The 19,058-nt window shown below is 39.6% G+C and overlaps 1 protein-coding gene across 2 annotated transcripts; it reads left to right on the forward strand.

Annotated features, from left to right (window-relative positions):
• The first annotated feature begins 2,800 nt into the window (after window positions 1–2,800).
• Window positions 2,801–12,743, forward strand: LOC119492069 (acetylcholinesterase-like). 2 transcript variants are annotated; one of them, XM_037776427.1, is made up of 10 exons: window positions 2,801–2,921; window positions 4,013–4,324; window positions 5,867–6,086; window positions 6,446–6,578; window positions 6,663–6,814; window positions 8,201–8,387; window positions 8,880–9,187; window positions 10,595–10,804; window positions 10,895–11,052; window positions 12,561–12,743. In XM_037776427.1, exons 2-10 carry the CDS (start codon window positions 4,024–4,026, stop codon window positions 12,653–12,655), a joined length of 1,764 nt encoding a protein of 587 aa, XP_037632355.1. In that variant the 5' UTR covers window positions 2,801–2,921; window positions 4,013–4,023; the 3' UTR covers window positions 12,656–12,743. The 2 variants fall into 2 exon arrangements, with proteins under 2 accessions (XP_037632355.1, XP_037632354.1); XM_037776426.1 differs by having other exon boundaries at window positions 2,814–2,921; window positions 4,007–4,324.
• The last annotated feature ends 6,315 nt before the right edge of the window (window positions 12,744–19,058 follow it).

A 19,058-nucleotide genomic window follows, 5' to 3' on the forward strand; every position in this document is an offset into this window, starting at 1 on the left:
TTTAATCTTCCTATTATCCTTGGGGTCAATTTAACCACATTCAATGTTTAATGTCTCTAACAATGTATTTAACATATTGTTTTTTACTACATAATAACTTTTCCAAATTTGAGGACGACTTGGTAAACATAAAATTAACATGATGATATATATTTTATATATTTTTTTGTCCTGTACGCATCGATTGTCTTTGGGGTCAATCTGTGAGATTTTATGATGATTTGCATATTTTTCTCATAAACACGTAATGGGTAGTCTGGATGTATATCCATCCTCTTGTGTTAGGGTCGGCACCGACCCGTTTTAGGTTTTAAATGCATAAAAGAACCACATAAATTTTGTTTATTGCATCAAGGCTTTTTGACTTTGTCAGGAACCTCTATTTCAAAAAAATAAAACAAAAACATTTTTTTTCACTAAATTATAAAATGCTCTGGTTGAAATTATGACCTTTGTGTTGTTAGGGTCGGTTTCGACCCAGTTCTAAAAATAAGATTATAAAGCAAAAATTAGAGCCAAAACTGAAATCATAAGTGCACTGTCAGCCAACACACTGACAGCCAGCTTGATGAGGAATACCTGGATGCTTATATTGGTGTTGTTCTTATTGCTGGAGTGTACAGATCCTGCAATGAGGCCACTGATAGTCTCTGGGACGCATCGACAGGCAGAAATATTTTCCGGGCAACAATGTCACTTCGGACCTTTCAAATGATATCAAGAGTCCTCAGAATTGACAACAGAGATACCAGAGCAAGATCTGACAAGCTTGCCCCCATCAGGGATGTCTGGGACAGATGGGTGCAGCTCCTTCCACTGATGTTCAACCCAGGGCCAGAGGTGACAGTGGATGAACGTCTTGTCCCTTTCCGAGGAAAATGCCCCTTCCGGCAATACATACCCAGTAAGCCAGGGAAGTACGGCATAAAAATCTGGGCAGCCTGTGATGCAAAAACCAGCTATGCCTGGAATCTACAGATTTACACAGGCAAAGCTGCGAGTGGCATCCCTGAGAAAAACCAAGGAAAACGTGTGGTCCTCGATATGACTACTGGACTGCAGGGTCACAATATCACTTGTGACAATTTCTTTACCAGCTATGACCTTGGACAAGAACTTCTCAGGAGGAAACTTACCATGGTGGGCACAGTGAAGAAAAATAAACCTGAGCTGCCCGCTGAAATCTTGCAGGTGAAGGACAGGGCTCCACTTTCCTCAAAGTTTGCTTTTACAGACACCACCACTGTTGTCTCATATTGTCCAAAAAAACGAGATGTGTTCTAATACCCCTTAGTAATAGTCAGGTAACACAACAACCTTTTATTTATTTATATGATTCTCTTGAGGTTCATTTTACCATTTTTTTAATTGAAATCGAGGGGTATACTGACAAAGAAAAGGCCCAGAGGCCCACACCAAAAATATTAAAACCGATATTTTCATGGATAAGGAAGCCTAACAAGGTAACCAAGAGATGAGAAACAAATTGGATGATAGATAATTGTTTTTAGTGTATTTTACAGCTGATTTAAGACATGGGTCAAAACCGACCTGTTAACATAAGAGATGGTAACAGAAAGCTAACACAGGAGGAAGGATATGGGGAGTATTTACGTAGTAAACAAACAGACATAAAGTAGCTGACACATTAAATTGGGTGATAATCTTAATTACAAAGTGGATGGAAGGATAAAAGGGCCAATTTTCTGCAGAATTAAAAGTTTCCATTTTACTGATAATACTTTAACTTACATAGGACTTTGAACACATACCATTTATTTGACGCCGTAATGAATTATTGTTCCATTGTTGCACTGGTGTGTAACTAAAGGATCTGTGCTCTGCACTACTGGACAGACCTGTCTATAGTGTTTTTAAAAGAGTTGAATACATAAATACAGTGTAGATATTTATTTATTATTTATATATTTTTATTCATTTATTTTATTTGAATAATTAATTATTTTACGCTTGAAGGCACAATGATAATAATAACAACAACAACAACAATAATAATAATAATTATTATTAATTATTATACTTTTTATAATTATTTTTATTGGGTTTTCTTATTTTCACAAACACAATAAGAATAAAAAAAGAACAACGACAACAAACAAACAAACACTGGTACAGCTCAGATCAAAAAAATTATATTGGAGGTCATAGGGAATAGTCCATAGTGCAAGGAAGTCACAGGATATATGCGTTCATGTTCAGGAGACTCCTTGTAAGATAATGGAAGAGAGATCATGTCCAATATAATTCACATAGGGCTGCCAAATATTGTGGAACTGATTTACTTTGGCATGTAGAATATTTGTGAGGTATTCCAAAGGGACCATCTCAAATATCACTTTTCTCCAGCCTTGGACAGAGGGTTTCTTATCACTGATCCACTGTAGTAATATATTTTTTCTAGCAGCAAATGTAAGAATGTTACATAACCTTTTGTTGGCTGCAGTAGTTATATTTGTACTTGAGATTCCTAAAATCAAAGACATTGGATATTATACATTTTTAAATGTATTCATTTATTTTTGCATTTATTTATATTTGCATAATTTATTATTTTATGCTTGAAGGCACAACGACAATAATAATAATAATAATAATAATAATAATAATAATAATAATAATAATAACAATAATAATAATACATTAATTAATTTGTATCTGGTTCTGTGCATGGTGTTATTTAGTTAATTAGACTAAGTTATTTCTTCACTTTAAGTTTTGTATCATTTCATTACTAATGTTGTTGCTTTCATTATTATTAGCCCTGGGCAGTTGTAATAGTAGTAGTTGAAGCAGTTGTAGTTGTGGGTGGTGCACATGGCCAGCCCACGCCTTCTCCACCTCTTAAATGCTGTCCCCTCATTCACTCCAGCCAGACAGCAACCAAACTGCTAACTGACGAGGTAAGACATCACTAAGGCTTTTTATTAAATTTAAATTAGTACATTCACTATCAGGAAACGTTTTTTTAAGTAGTTTGTAGGAATCTCTGAGTGAGTGCGTCTCTCTATTAAATCCAGCTGAGCGCGACTTTTCCTCTGGAAGCTCGCAGTGTGTTTTCAGTCTGCGCCTTTTGCGCGTCAGCTGCGCACTTGCAGTCACTTGCATATTCATATTCGCTGACGGCCTTATTGTTTCCAAACATTTGAGTTTTGAAATTCAAATAAGACGCTTCTAAAGTGACACACTTGCCGCGGGAATGATCTCTCTCTCACACACACACACACAGACACACGCACACACAGACACACAGGGTAGATTGCAGTTAACCAATCTGCCAGATGGTTTACTGCATGGCCCAAATGGAAATGTTTTCCTGTTGTTTGCTGTTGCTTGTGTCTATCACAGAGTGACAAATGCATGCTGGCATTTTTTTCACAACAGCCCGAATGCTCTGGAGTCTGGCTATACAGCATCTGGACTTAGACTATGCCTTAAACAGTTCAAGTAATTAACCTAAAGTTACCCTATATAGCTGGCTCCTGCTGCTTGAACACAAGTCCAAACAAAGGACCTGATCACTGTCTTAAATGTGTAATAAACTTTATTATTTCTTGACACGCTGTACACTGACATGGGTTAGAAATACATTTGCTAATGTAGGCAATTATGAAAGCACTCACATTATGTATTATACTGAAGCCAAGGGTAATTGAATGTGTCAGCTATGGAGGACATAATCTGCCAAAATAAAACATAAATCAATTAAAAAAAGAATTGACTGAATGCATAACATTTTTTCATTAATTAACTGATAAAATGTGACATAAATCAATATTTCTGTTTTAATTTCCTTCGTTATTCATTTTTTATTTTTAATTCCCTTATTATTTACTCTTCTGTTTAATTTTCCCTTTATTTTTTTATTTTGGCAGGTTCCGTCCTCCATAGTCAACACCCACAGTACTGTGTTGACAAAGTTTGAAAATGACAAACCAGTTACATAAAGATGAATAACAATGTGTTTGGGTGTGTGTTATTTTTCTATCTCCAGGATTTCCTATCATGGCGACAGTCTCTCACTGTACACGCCTAGCCCTTCTTCTTCTGTTACCTAATTTCCTGACTGTATCAACGGCCACTCACGATGACCTTGTAATCGACACTAGGAATGGCAAAGTTCAAGGGAAGTTGCTTTCAGTGCCGGGTGGTGATGTTCGAGCATTTTTGGGGATCCCTTATGGAAAACCACCTGTGGGGAAAAACAGATTCAGCGCTCCAGAGCCAGTAGAGAGATGGGAAGGGGTGAGGGATGCCACCAAATTCCCAAATACCTGCTATCAGGTGCCAGATACATCCATTCCAGGTAGGAAACATGTTTACACAGATGGACACAATGCATGCATGTACTATATACTGTGCTGTGTACATGTACTGTGGATTATTCAAATGGGTGTTGTGAGTTAAATCCCTGCCAAAAAGAGGCCCAGTGATTTTACTTGAGTGTGGGGTGTGGCGTAGTGTGCATGTACAGTAGGGTGGGCGTAGTTTGCATGTACAGTAGGGTGTGTCGTAGTGTGCATGTACAGTAGTGTGTGGCGTAGTGTGCATGTACAGTAGTGTGTGGCGTAGTGCACATGTATAGTAGGGTGGGCGTAGTGTGCATGTACAGTAGTGTGTGGCGTAGTGTGCATGTACAGTAGGGTGGGCATAGTTTGCATGTACAGTAGGGTGTGGCGTAGTTTGCATGTGCAGTAGGGTGTGGCGTAGTTTGCATGTACAGTAGGGTGTGACGTAGTGTGCATGTACAGCAGGGTGGGCGTAGTATGCATGTACAGTAGGGTGTGGCGTAGTGTGCATATACAGTAGGGTGGGCGTAGTGTGCATGTATAGTAGGGTGTGGCGTAGTGTGCATGTACAGCAGGGTGTTGCGTAGTGTGTATGTACAGTAGGGTGGGCGTAGTTTGCATGTACAGTAGGGGGTGGCGTAGTGTGCATGTACAGTAGGGTGGGCGTAGTTTGCATGTACAGTAGGGTGTGGCGTAGTGTGCATGTACAGTAATGTGTGGCGTAGTGTGCATGTACAGTAGGGTGTGGCGTAGTGTGCATGTACAGTAGGGTGTGGCGTAGTGTGCATGTACAGTAATGTGTGGCGTAGTGTGCATGTACAGTAGGGTGTGGCGTAGTGTGCATGTACAGTAGTGTGTGGTGTAGTGTGCATGTACAGTAGGGTGTGGCATAGGGCGCATGTCCAGAGAGCAAGGCACCAAAGGAGGTCATATAAGTACATGTTTGACTAAGAGATGACCTTAAAAGACCACTGCACTAATTTAAGGTAGGCGTTTCAGTCTGTGTGTGTGTGTGTGTGTGTGTGTGTGTGTGTGTGTGTGTGTGTGTGTGTGTGTGTGTGTGTGTGTGTGTGTGTGCGTGCGTGCGTGCGTGCATGCGTGCGTGCATGCGTGCGTGTGCGTGTGTGCTTGCATGCTTGCATGCGTGCATGCGTGTGTGTGTTGGGAGGGGCATAGCTATTTGCAGACACAGCCACCTGTCAGGGGTTGTTTAGATGTCAGCTACAACCAGTGCCAGGCATGTGTACAGAGAATTTACTCCAAATATAGATATGACAACACATAGATATGGACAGAAGGCACTGGGGTTGGACCGCTGTTACTGCTTTGGACATATGAAATAATCAAATTGAAGTGGACCATCAGCTGATATCTAATCTCAAAATACTGCTTGCAATAAAGTGTCATGATGAAGTTGAACTTTAGCTTGTGACTGATCTCATCAAGTATGTTTACCTCTAAACATCTGAAGGAACAGAGATATACGTATCTATCACCTGTTTGACTATAGTCCCAATCAGTTTCTAATGGCATTGATCAATATTGTCATTTATTTCCAGGGTTCAAAGGTACAGAGATGTGGAACCCAAACACTCCTCTGAGTGAGGACTGTCTGTACCTAAACGTTTGGTCACCCCAGCCTAAGCCCTTATCACTGGCTCCAGTCCTTGTCTGGATCTATGGAGGCGGGTTCACTTCTGGAACGTCCTCTCTGGACATCTATGATGGCCGCTTCTTGAGTAAATCTGAAGGCGTTGTTGTGGTATCAATGAATTACAGGTAAGAACTGAAATAAACTGAAAATATGAAATGATGAAAGGCCATAGTTAACGTATGTAACTTGAAACTCCTGGGCAATTAGCAATGGGTTGAATGCAGTTCTGACCTTTACATACTTGGATTCACACTGCATTCTTGCCTACATTGGAAGTTGCATAAGGTTATCAAAAAATGGTAGTTGGCTTGGGTGCAATAAGCAGAGTAAAGAAGTTTATAAACAGGAAGGTCCCTCCCACTATGTGCAATACCCTTCTCTTTACTCATTAAGATGAGATGTGGAAACTACAGGAGTAGGTGGATTTATCTTCAGTTAAATGCTGTCAACATCTTTCCTCCATTCTTGCGCTCATTTATCACAGAATCGGAGCTTTTGGTTTCCTGTCTCTTCCCGACAACAAGAACTTCCAAAGCAATGCAGGCCTGCTGGACCAGCGCTTAGCCCTCCGCTGGGTTGCCAACAATATAGCTTCTTTTGGAGGTGATTCCAAAAAGGTAAAATGTTTTCCTAAAATTAGATAAGATTTGTTTCAATTGTTTAAACAAACAATAAAATCAGCTCTTGGCTTTTGTTTCCAGGTGACTCTGTTTGGGGAGAGCGCTGGGTCAGCATCGGTGGGCCTCCACCTTCTCTCCCCAGGCAGCCAGGATCTGTTTCAAAGGGCTGTGATGCAGAGTGGTGCTCCGAATGCACCGTGGGCCAGAATCAGCCAGGATGAGGCCTGGCGCAGGTAGGGTGTATTAATTCAGTCACCCGCTTACATCTTTTCACTCCCTCCATCACTCATACAATATGTCATGACCGTCTCATTGATTTTTTGAAGCTGCAACACGGACCCTTTTACATTAAAGTAACACCAAATGAACAACATACATGCTCGTTCATGATCTGTTAGTGTTTGCTTTCTTTCTTTCCAGAGCTCTAAAGAACAATATCACATTACATAATTTGTGTTCTGATAAATCTGACCACAATCATGGACATATACACCCGGTGCTTAGTCGAAGTTTCCCAATACCATAGAGATAGGAGTAGAATGGACATGGTCAGAGCGGTAGCCATTTTTATGTGTACTGTTGTAAGCTGGTCTCATACATTATCCGTAGCTATTCTTATGAAATTTAATGCACTGTTATTTGTGTATATCCCACAAAATCAGTTTATGTGTAATTGATGTAATTGTGAACCAGGAAATATAAATAGTGGCAAATGCCGCAAAGGGAGGAGGTCGGGGTGGATGGGTGGGTCAAAAAACACTATACTTTCGCCTAGGAGACCGGTCGTGTGAAACAAGAAGTCAAAGTAGATTTATTCATGTCATGTAATCTACGTACTTAAGTAACACCATTTTCGGAGTTATTATAAGCCGTACCACAATCTTCTCCTAAGTAGTTTTCTTGTCTAAACCTGACTAAGTACTTTTGTTGCCTAATCCTAAGCAAGTCAATATTTGACTATACAAGTAGTTTTCTTGTCTTAGCCTAACTAAATAGCTTTATTGTCTAAATCTAAGGAAGTTGTTTTCTGTGAATCGGAAGTTTATTTTGAAAAGACTGTACGCATGTAACGAGCGGAAATTGACATGTGTTGCCGGACATTTGAAGGAAAATGAACAAAAAAGGAGGAATAACTTTTTTCGTAAGATATCATACAAACCGTATGAACATTCGTTGACTGTTGCCGTGGATGTAAGAGAACACTTCCTTATAGCGACTTACTTCAAGTTGCGACTCACTCATACCGGTGCACCCTCGTGCCGGGGACACTACGGCGGGCATAAGCGTCAGGTGTGTGCACCTTTAGTCCCGCCTTGCAGGCTGTCCCTTTTCGTAGATGTTGAATCGGCTCCGTGACTACCTCATGGACGACTTCCACACTTCACGGCCCCACTGACCTATGTTGTCACCATAACATCTAACAACAATCGCAATTTTCTTCTGACCTAGTCAAATGACCATGGCACACAGTTCGATGTCCGTTCCACTCCTATTCTATTTCTATGCTCGGTACACTCTCTTTCTCAAAATGTGTCCAAAATTGCCCTCCATCTTCCTCACATTCCTCCTCATTTCTTCTGTCACCAACTGCCTTGCACCCTCTCTTCATCAATATCCAGGTCCATGAAGCTGGCGACGTTACTGGGGTGTCCCCAATCTCCTCCAGCTGCTTTGGAAGCTTGTCTGCAGCAGGCTGATGCTAAGGAAATCACATCGAAGCAACACGATGTTTTCATAAAGCCTTCAGCCATAGCGTTACCCTTTGTTCCTCTTGCTGATGGGGACTTCCTACCAGATGAAATCGAAGTAGGTGTGTGTGTGTGTGTGTGTGTGTGTGTGTGTGTGTGTGTGCACGTGTGTGTATGTGGGTGGGTGGGTATGTGGAGATAATATTAGGTGTGAATGTGCCTATGGCATATGAAACATGTTTTTGTGTGTTATGTACATACATTTTTGTATATGTTCACTATGTTACCTCGATTACATGATGTAGCAAATGTCAATCACCTAAATTGCCATTGTTTCTAGATTTTAACATTTGAATTATTATATTTCCAGGTTGCCACACTCTGAAACCTTTCACACATGGAAGTACACTGAAATTCAATTGACATAATATTTATATGATTTAACCTGGCTACAAGTAGACATCTAACAAACTTTGACTTCAACTAACTGTATCCTGGTTTCAGCCTATCATCAAAACTAAGCTCACTGGGTTATTACGGCAGTTTTATTAAACAAACAAATGAAAAACATCTTGCATCACAAACACCAACCACCTTTTTTTCCCTGCAGGTGTTGCTTAGTACCGGTACCCTCCCAAAGAAAGAGGTGCTCTTTGGCTTAAACAAGGATGAAGGGACCTATTTCGTAAGTTATGGAGTGCCTGGAGTTACCCTCAATCAGAGTCTCGTCACCAGGAATGAGTTCCAGAAAGGAGTGGCAATGTTAATGCCACATGCAAGTGATGTCACAAGAGATGCGGCCATTTTCCAATACACTGATTGGACAGATGTGAATAGTGGGACGAAAAATCGCGACTCGCTGGCTAGTCTGTATGGAGGACAAATGTTTTTTTGTCCCGTGCTAGAGTTCGCTCACAGGTAAAGACCGTTTCAATGGTATATCCTCAGCCTTGTCTGGCACACTGTCTTTAGTGAATCCGCCCTGCACATTGCATATTTACACTTTTTTTTAACATAATTTATATTTAAATTGTTTTAATCTGTAATTGTTTCATCTTTTGTATAGCCTACGTATATCCTATGTTTTACACTAGTGTTTTAGTGTGACCTTAGGAATAAGCAACATCGCATTTGCACCGTATATGTTTTGATTAGTTTCAGTTTAGTGGAGGATCTTTCGGTGTTTGTGACAGTTACAGATATACAAGTAAGAAACATTTTTATAGCTGTGGCTACATCAGGCACACTTGGTAAAATAGAGTGGTGCTTTATGAATACAGTGTGCGCTAAATCTTTAACTGAGCCATGCACTATTTCCTTTATGGCGGACACTAATGCAAATCTAAATGAGAGCACTTGATCTGGAAAATCCGTGGATAACTCATCTTTGTATTGGTCAGATTGATTTGTACATTTCGTCATCAGACTTTAACAGAAGTGTGGGTGTAAAAATCCAAACCTCGTGCCACCTCTTGCATGTCACAGAATCCGTGCAATGGCAGTGTCTATAGCTGCGTAAAATACTGACACTTTGAAATGGTCCTCCGCATTCAATAGCCCTTTATCCTCACATAACTCATCAAAATGTCTTTTGGACTAAAGTGTCTGAGATACACAACAAAGAAAATTATGGACCAGATAAGATTTTTAAAAATATTTGTTTTGATTTTACTAGGGATGCACCAATCCGATTCCGAGTACCTGTGTGGAAGTGACTGGGACCATTCTTTTATGTGTAAGGCAACGTCAGGCTTGATTAAACATTGCTTTCCTACCTTTGTAAAACAAAATGTAACAAATAAATACATAGATATGAATGTACTGAATTGTAATTTAATAAAATAATTGTATCCGATACCAGATTGGCCCATTGTCACCGACACCCGATCCACCTATTTGAGTTAGTATCCGACCGATATCCGATATCAGTATCGGCGCATCCCTAATTTTTATGTCAATGTTGGCTGTGAAAATACAGACAATATCACCCTATAATTACAATAAAAAAAAATAAATAAAAAAAGTTATTGTTGTTGACAGACGGGGGCGGGGCCTATGGGTTTTTTCATGCAGTACTCTCCTCTGGCTGAACTCTGCAATAGAGAGTCAATTCTCTTTTCTTGTTTCGTTTCTTGTCACATTAAAACACTAGTGTGAAACATATGGTGTCGTATCCTGTACAGATTGTAAAGCCCCAAGGCAAATTTGTGATTTGTGATATTGGGCTGTACAAATAAAATTGATGTGACTTCACTTGTATTTTCTCAAATTAACCTGAACTAGTGCAGTGCAAAAATAGTTCAATATTTTCTTCTTTTTAACCAGGTACTCACAACGTGGTGGTAAGTCTTTCCTCTATCATTTCGATCACCGGTCGTCCGGCAATCCTTGGCCAGAATGGATGGGCGTTAATCACGGCGAGGAGATAGAATTTGTCTTTGGAATGCCTCTGAATGCATCCCTGGGATACACGAAGAATGAAGTGAACATGACCAAGAAGATTATGAAACACTGGGGCAACTTTGCCCGGACAGGGTATGTATAATCAGACAATCAGTCACTCAACCTGTGTGAGGACCCTCCTGGCACTGTTGAATTGTCTTGATTGGCTTTTGTTTTTGTCAGGAATCCAAGCATTGATGGAGCTAACTGGCCCGTGTTCACCCCTGAACAGCAGGAGTATGTCACTCTGAACTACAACCATCCAGAACAAAAGAAGATGATGAAAGCTAAAGAGTGTCACCTCTGGGGCACAGTAATACCAAAAGTACAGAAACTCTCAGGTTAGACACATCTATCTATCTATCTATCTATCTATCTATCTATCTATCCTTCCATCCATCCATCCATCCATCCCTCATCTTTGGGGCACATTAATGCCAAAAGTACAGAGTCTCAGGTTAGACAAACATCTACTGTATCTATCTATCCATCCATCCCTCCATCCATCATTCCATCTATCCATCCATCCAGCCATCTACCCATTCATCGGTCCATCCATCCACCTATCCATCCATCCATCTATCCCTCTACCATCTATCCACCCATCTATCCATCCCACTCATGCGTCTACACAGAACTCTATATAGTTATCTGTAGTAGGAGGTATTGCGTCAGGCTCAGCCAGGGAGGCGTTTTGCCTTGTTTAGCCCGTGGAGGAGATTTGTATCCAGGCTTGCTCCCCTCCACTTCACCACAGTTCTGGAGGTCTGAGTGGGAGGAGAGGAGGGTCAGTCATCACTTCACTGAACACTGATCACACACACAGGGTGAACAATACTCACTCACCTCTCCACTATGGTCATTATTCACACATACACACATACACCCTGCGCTGCACATCGCCACAGAATTTTTGGTACCATACAAAGCACTGGTTGCAAACAAAATCCTGCAGTGTCTAACTAAGCATATTAATTTGCAACGTTTCGGTGCTAGACCTTCGTTAGGCAAATGGCAAAACCATACAAAGCACTGTCTACTGATAGTTTATCACCTTCTTCATCCAGAATTAACCTTTCTCCATTTTCCAAATTACATTATGTAACTTTACAGACAATTAGACTTTTGTCAGGCTATTCAATAGACGTTATCAGTCGCTATTAGCCTCATAGATGTGGGTAAATAGGGGCCTACTACACCCACTAGTAGGTTTTATCATCTATTCACATGATAGATCACCGAAAGAAGGCATAAAAGAATGCAACGGAGACCTCTACCGACCGTTGTAATTATGACAAGAGCCGAAGGGTAAGTCAGGCGCTGTAGTATAGACAGTGTGAAACTCCAAGTCAGGGACTATGGATGGGAGACCAGAGATATTGCATCCTGTGTGAAACCATCAATGTGTAGTTGTCTTTGTGTTCGTAGTTATTTCAACCCAAAACACGATATTTTTCCCAAAACTTAACAAAGTTTTTTTTTGCCTAAACCCAAAGAAGTTGTAGGTTTTTTGCCTAATCCTAACTATTTTATTTTTGTTCAAAACATGATGATCATTCAGTTTTACAACTTGTTAGAACGTGTTGCTTTTAAGTTTTATTTTCACTTTTACAACGTGGTAGGCCCCTACTGATCCACAATTATGGTGGTTATAGCGACTGATAACGCCTATTTAATGGGCTGGGAAACAGTCGAATCGGGTGAACTTTAAGTTCACTACTCTACTAATGAGACTGATCATGAAAAATATTACAGTTTTGTATATGTATGCACATATCAGCTTAATTAAGCAATCCTGTTGTGAAAGATTACAAAATAAAAGTCTCTCTGTCTGCCTCTTTGTCCACAGATGATCTGCTGACTTGTGTTAAAGCCAATGGGATTATACTCAACTGTAATTACATCATCCTCTTCATTCTACTGGTTATAACTTGGACCTATTGATACAGGGAAGAGACCTGCCTTCTACAGTATACAGCCATACACAACAGTTTACAGAATATATATATACATAAAATAACCACAATTCATAGTGATTGCTTTATTAAAGGGATTATTTGTAACTTTCAGAAATGCTTCTTAACAGCGACACCTGTGGCCGTGAAATCAACGAAAGTCAGCGTCGGGCTCGCTGTCCCCTGTGCATTCACTAGATATTCTCAGAGCTAAACTAACTCTTCTGCAGTGTGGAGTGAGCGCGCGTTCACGTCTAGAGGTGGAGCGAGCTGAGCTGTCTGAGTGAAGGCGAGCAGGCAGAGGAGGAGGGTACAGCGGCTACACGCGAATGCGCATATGCGAGTTATGCAAATTATAACTTTATAATTTGTTTGGGAAACAACAAAAAAGTTGATCATTGTTATGTTTTTTAGACAAACTTTTTCAAACTCATTTTAAGTGATGGTGGCTTCTTCTCTTTGTAACATTAGGGAGACGGTGGAGGCAGAGGTTGGGCGTGTTCTTGCATATATTGGCTGATACATGTAGAAAATAGTTGAGGATTCCTTGTTGAATTAAATGAAATAAGGAGAGCAGAGGGAGATTTAAAGACAGAAAGGAAAAACAATACAAATATTTGAGAGGGACATGGGATTCAGGGTCAAATACAGGACGAGGGAAAAATTGGAATTTGGAAGATGAGAGGCACATTTCTTCTTTGTATGGAAACTTACTGCAGATCTGTACACACTCAACTCAAGTATTCACTCTTATGAATGTACAACAAAAAAGTTGCAAAATAACTGATTTGATCTCATGGACATGTATAATCTAAGATATTTTTAACAAACAAACTGTAAACTGTAAATGTAATTATGAATAAAAATTTGGATGTAACACTGAACAGTGGGTATTCTTTGAATTAATACAATTATTTTGATGTATGATGTTGACTGATTTAAGGTTTGTCTGATAGACATGAACACAAAACACTTTTGTTCTTACTTCCTAGAAGTTGTACACAGACATTTCTAATTATTTGGAGGGTATATAATTTGGTATTTATTTTGAGTATGTGCACTATCGCCGGTCAGTCCTGTCATAAACATGATAGTAAGCAACATAAAGCATTATGTAAACACAAGTTATTTGTAGTGTCAATGCCAAACAATCTCATAGCACCCTATGATTATTACTTGCTGAATGATATCTATTCTTGTCATCTGAAGTGTTTCACAGTTAAGTATACTGTGTTATTGTTCCTTGTCCTGTCATTAAAGACAGTAATGTGATAATAAACAGTGTCGCGAAGCAAAGGTCAAGAGTGTTGATACAAAAAGCTAATGAGATGTTGGAGAGAAATGAACCGCTTTGGTTGAGTGACCTTGAATGCTGTTTAAAATCCTCGGTTGCAAAAGTAATTACATTGTTTAAGCTTCTGGTACGGAGTGTGTGTGAGTGGGGAGTGTTTTTTTAAAGGTTGCAAAGACTTTTTATATGACTTTAACATGTTCTTTTGTATCTCAGATTCAGAATCACTTTTATTGGCCAACTATGTATACTCATACAAGGAATATGACTCCAACCCATTGGCTATTGTCTTCAGTATGATTTAGCTTTTTATTAGCTAAAAAATATACTGTTAACTGATTGTAAACTGGCTACTTGTGAAACAGGTCATAAACGTCATCTCTTAACTCCATTATCACGTCTCATGTTGCTAATCAGTCTGTAAACAATAACCGGCACGTGGAAGAGGGAATCTCAGATCCCCCAACAAATATTGACCATGGCCCCCAGAAGCTAAACCGTCATCAGACCAATAGCCGATGGCTTCCAAGATCGTTTTTGTCATAATCTGTTTGGCTCTTTACTCTTCCCAACCACCGCAAACACATACCTATTCAAACTTGCTCAAAATAAGTTAAGATTGTTCTTTTCTATTTGACCTTTTAAAGTGACTGATGACTCCTGACCAGTGCTCACAGGATGTGGTGTATGTGCTTATGTTGGACACTGTTAAAGGAAAGGATGGAAAGTAATATACACACTGAGGGCAGGGAAGTTGCAAAAGGTGTGTATTTGGAAAAGGTGGTCTGTTGAGACATGACCGCTGGCATTAGCAGTGACATCACTGCACCCTCGTTTCCGAAGACGTTTGGTATTTTCCGAAGAGAATCACATTGTCTACAATGTGCCTCATCCATAATGGATGAAGATAAAGACAGTGATGTGGAGCAAGAGGGAGGGTGAGAGAGAGACGAACTACAAAGAAAAAGAAGACAAAGGGGATCTTTTTAAACAACTATAAGGAAGTCTTTGAAGGTACAGCATAGGAGTTCTTTCAGCCCCCGCTGAGCATCTTCACTATGTTAAGTCAAGGTGATGCTCCTCACTTGTCATGACCACAGGGATCAAGAAAAGCTGAAAATGAACAAAAAAAAAGTTGACAACTGATTAACTTTTGTCATTGCCCCTCAAGTGGGAATGATGCTAAGGGACAGCAGGGTTGTTGTCCTTGGCTGCATCTGTTCTGTATTTTGGTGGCTTGCTATGTGCCGCAGTAGGCGGACAGGTGCAATATGTAGAGTGACAATGATATGGCCACATCAGTTTTTGTCTGAGAAACCTCTTAGAAATGCTAGGATTTGACTTCTTAACAGGTTATGCAGGTTTACTTTCACGTTACAATCAGCTGTTTGTTCGTGTCCCGTGTTCACAACGTTCAGTGTCATTTTCACTGTACAAATGTAGTAGTTTTAAGCCCAACCATGTACTTTTTCCCTAAAACTAACTATAGTGTTTTTTTTTTTCCTAATCTTAAAGTGATGCCAAGGTTAAAGTGCTAAAGGCTATAGTGGTTTTGATGCAAAAAATAAAGCGGCGCCAAGGGGCGTCACACACTGCGGTATGTGATGAATTGGAATGAGAACTTGTTGTATATGCTCTGAATTTCGTATTGAGCACCTTTACATGTTTTTGTTTGTTTGCTCTACAGTCCCTGTATCATTACCCTTGTGAAAACTATAGTTTCATCACCAAATTATATACAAATATGTATCTGAAGGGCAAACAGCTGCTTCACAGGAGGTTAGTTGTTTTGACTCATGTCAGTGCCACAGTTTAGTTCTCAGACATGACACTTTGACAGATATCAGGGGTGAACTGTGATTAATGCGCATGACAGTGACAGCTTCATTAATTAAGAGGGCAACACCTCCCACTGTGTGTCATGTGAAATTACTATTACCAACCTCCAGGCATAGTCAAAGCAGAGCAGACATTGTCAAAAGAATAACAATGCTTGATATGAGAGACCAACAACATTCAACATATTTGAAGCGTTGCATGAAATTCAAATTCTCAATGGAAAGCCACTACTAGCACTCACTATTCACTGAAAAATCAAGCTTTCTTAGTTCTTACGTTTATGTGTTTCAAAATATATGTTCTTCTTCATATATTTTGTTTCATATAATGTATTTCAACTTTGAATAAAGTGGGTTAAAAGTATGTCTTTTGAACTCTAAATTTGATCATCTTCAGCTGACACTTCGGTCATGAATGGAATGCATTCTCAACATCCGTGTCCATCCATCAATACATCTGTTGCTTATCTGGGACTGGTCATAAAGTCAAGAAATGGAGTTCACATGCCCTTTTTCATTACAGACTTCCTTCAGGTCCCTTCCTGACGCATATCCAGGCCAACTGAGAGATGTCCTGCTTCCTGTCTGCCCTGATGTCTCAATCTGTCAGCTGTTACTTAGTTCACTGTCCAAAGGAGGCATCCGCTTGGCATCCTTATCATGTCTTATACCACAGCAATTGACTCCTCATCATCTTTTGACTCTGGGGTACCAACACTGTTGCGGTCACAGTTGTCAATGCTGATAAAGCTGTCAAAATAAGCCAACTTTTTTATAACAGATTTATTGTTTCAGTCATTTTCAATCGTAATATATGAATATAATCAAATATGTTTGGGTTTTGGACTGATGGTCGGATAAATAAGCAACCTTTAGCTTCGGAGAAGTTATGATAGGTGTTTATTTTTTTCACAATTTTCTGACATTTCCAGACAAAATAACCAGCATATTAATCAATAATGAAAGTAATCATTAGTTGTAACCCTGGATGCTGACTTTGAGTAATTTGATTTTTACACAAGCGTTATAGAGTGGCATGCAATTACAGTAGAGATCCTGTCTTTGCCTCTCTCTGCCCCATTGAGAAGTTGTTAAGGCCTTAAGTTTTCCACTTAGTGGCCTGATTGTGACCTCTAATGCGACAAGGCACTCTAGGTCAGGTTTTCTCAAACTTTTTGGGACCGGGGACCCCTTACAGGGGAGAATATTTTCCAAGGACCCCCTCATAATCGTAACACTGATTAAGCATACGTATGCTACCATTTGCACTCTTATGCCATTGCAACTATTTGTATTCTTAAACTTTTCAACCTAAATACTCCAGACCTGTTTCATAGTGATAAACAGAAACACATTTCAATTTGAATCATGTTAAGATGAGAAGAAAAAATGAGAATCATTTATTAGTCCCCAAGCTGGAAAATTTGCAAAGTACCTTTTAAACAGAGGGTGATTTTATCCAAATTACATTTGGACTCAACTTGACAGCATTTATAGCCTACATTTCAAGTAATTGATCTTAAAAGCCTTCAGAAAATTAACAGTTGCAAGACTAGCATAGACCCAATAAATCCAGATATTCTACAGGCCCAAAGCTAACGTTGGTGGTAGTTAAAGGACACACTATGCTTGTTTTATTGGCACAAATGGTCCCCATCTGTAGATATGCACTTTGTAATGCAAATACTGCAAAATTTTATAATTTATAGTTAATTATTTCATGGAACCCCTGACAGAGTGCCACAGACCCCTGTGGGTCCCCGGACCCCATTTTGAAAATACCTGCTCTAGCTTTTTCTTAAAATATGCCCAAATATTGATGGTTACTGAGCAATTGCTATTCACGGCCCTTAGCTGGATCCACGACTGGCAAAATCAGTATTATCTTTTTAAATAATTCTTTAATACTTCATGACATTTTCATTATGCTATTAGAGTCCTTTGAGGTTTTCATTCTTGTTTCATTTTGTTCTTCTTTAGCACTGGTTTTATGGTTGTTTTGTTCCATATGTGTCTGCCCTATGACGTTTCCTGTATGTTGAACTATGCTAGGATTGCACCTTAATAAATCACTTTATAATTTGTTTGGGAAACAACAAAAAAGTTGATCATTGTTATGTTTTTTAGACAAACTTTTTCAAACTCATTTTAAGTGATGGTGGCTTCTTCTCTTTGTAACATTAGGGAGACGGTGGAGGCAGAGGTTGGGCGTGTTCTTGCATATTTTGGCTGATACATGTAGAAAATAGTTGAGGATTCCTTGTTGAATTAAATGAAATAAGGAGAACAGAGGAAGATTTAAAGACAGAAAGGAAAAACAATACAAATATTTGAGAGGGACATGGGATTCAGGGTCAAATACAGGACAAGGGAAAAATTGGAATTTGGTAGGTGAGAGGCACATTTCTTCTTTGTATGGAAACTTACTGCAGATCTATACACACTCAACTCAAGTATTCACTCTTATGAATGTACAACAAAAAAGTTGCAAAACAACTGATTTGATCTCATGGATATGTATAATCTAAGATATTATTAACAGCTTGGATCACGTTGTCATATACATACAGTAGGTACCACATAAACGCTTTCTCCTCAAACCCTTCCAAAACAGCTCCAGCAGGACAGATGGAAACCTACTTTTTTTTCAAATAGCGATTCAATTTGATCTTCTTTATATTTTGGCAAAAACACAAATCACCTTCAAAGGATTTGTTAGGACGTGTAGCCACACCCAATGAAAAAGCAGCGCTGAACTGGTTAATCCCTTAAGAATATGCATTTCAGATATCCCCCGGAGTTAACCAGAAAACGCTATTTGACACCGTGGCAAAGCGAGATGAGTCTGACCTCGGCTGTCAGTTGAGACAGAGACACCCATCATTCAAATGAGACAGGCAATTAGGGGAAGGACAAATCCGGACAGCTGAAGAGAAACAGAGAAAGAAACGGGGAGGTACGGGAAGAGATGGGCGTGATGTGGGAGAGCAGAAAAATGACGGAAGAGATATTGGGGATACAACAGCAGAGCGAAAAAATAAACACAAAAGTGAGAGAGAGGGAATAAATGTGATAAAGGAACACACAGAGAGGGACTTTCAAAATGAGAAGGGATTTGTTGACACTGAACGATGCAAGGAGAGGCGGCCGTCTTTCATCGGGCTACTGATGAGTGGAGGCGAAAAAATAATAGCATCATTCCATGGAAATTGAAAAAGGTCTCTGAAATGTTTTTTTATAAACCATTTTTATGCACATTATGG

This window comes from Sebastes umbrosus, chromosome 7 (assembly GCF_015220745.1).
Source record: "Sebastes umbrosus isolate fSebUmb1 chromosome 7, fSebUmb1.pri, whole genome shotgun sequence".
Taxonomy (NCBI): Eukaryota; Metazoa; Chordata; class Actinopteri; order Perciformes; family Sebastidae; genus Sebastes; species Sebastes umbrosus.

What these genes read in the sequence shown, in the direction of transcription:
- LOC119492069 (XM_037776427.1), top strand. Translation starts at nt 4,024, where the DNA reads ATGGCGACAGTCTCTCACTGTACACGCCTAGCCCTTCTTCTTCTGTTA. An exon ending in GTGGTATCAATGAATTACAG is followed by an intron (nt 6,087 to 6,445) that starts GTAAGAACTGAA and finishes CATTTATCACAG; the next exon opens with AATCGGAGCTTTTGGTTTCC. An exon ending in TTGGAGGTGATTCCAAAAAG is followed by an intron (nt 6,579 to 6,662) that starts GTAAAATGTTTT and finishes TTTTGTTTCCAG; the next exon opens with GTGACTCTGTTTGGGGAGAG.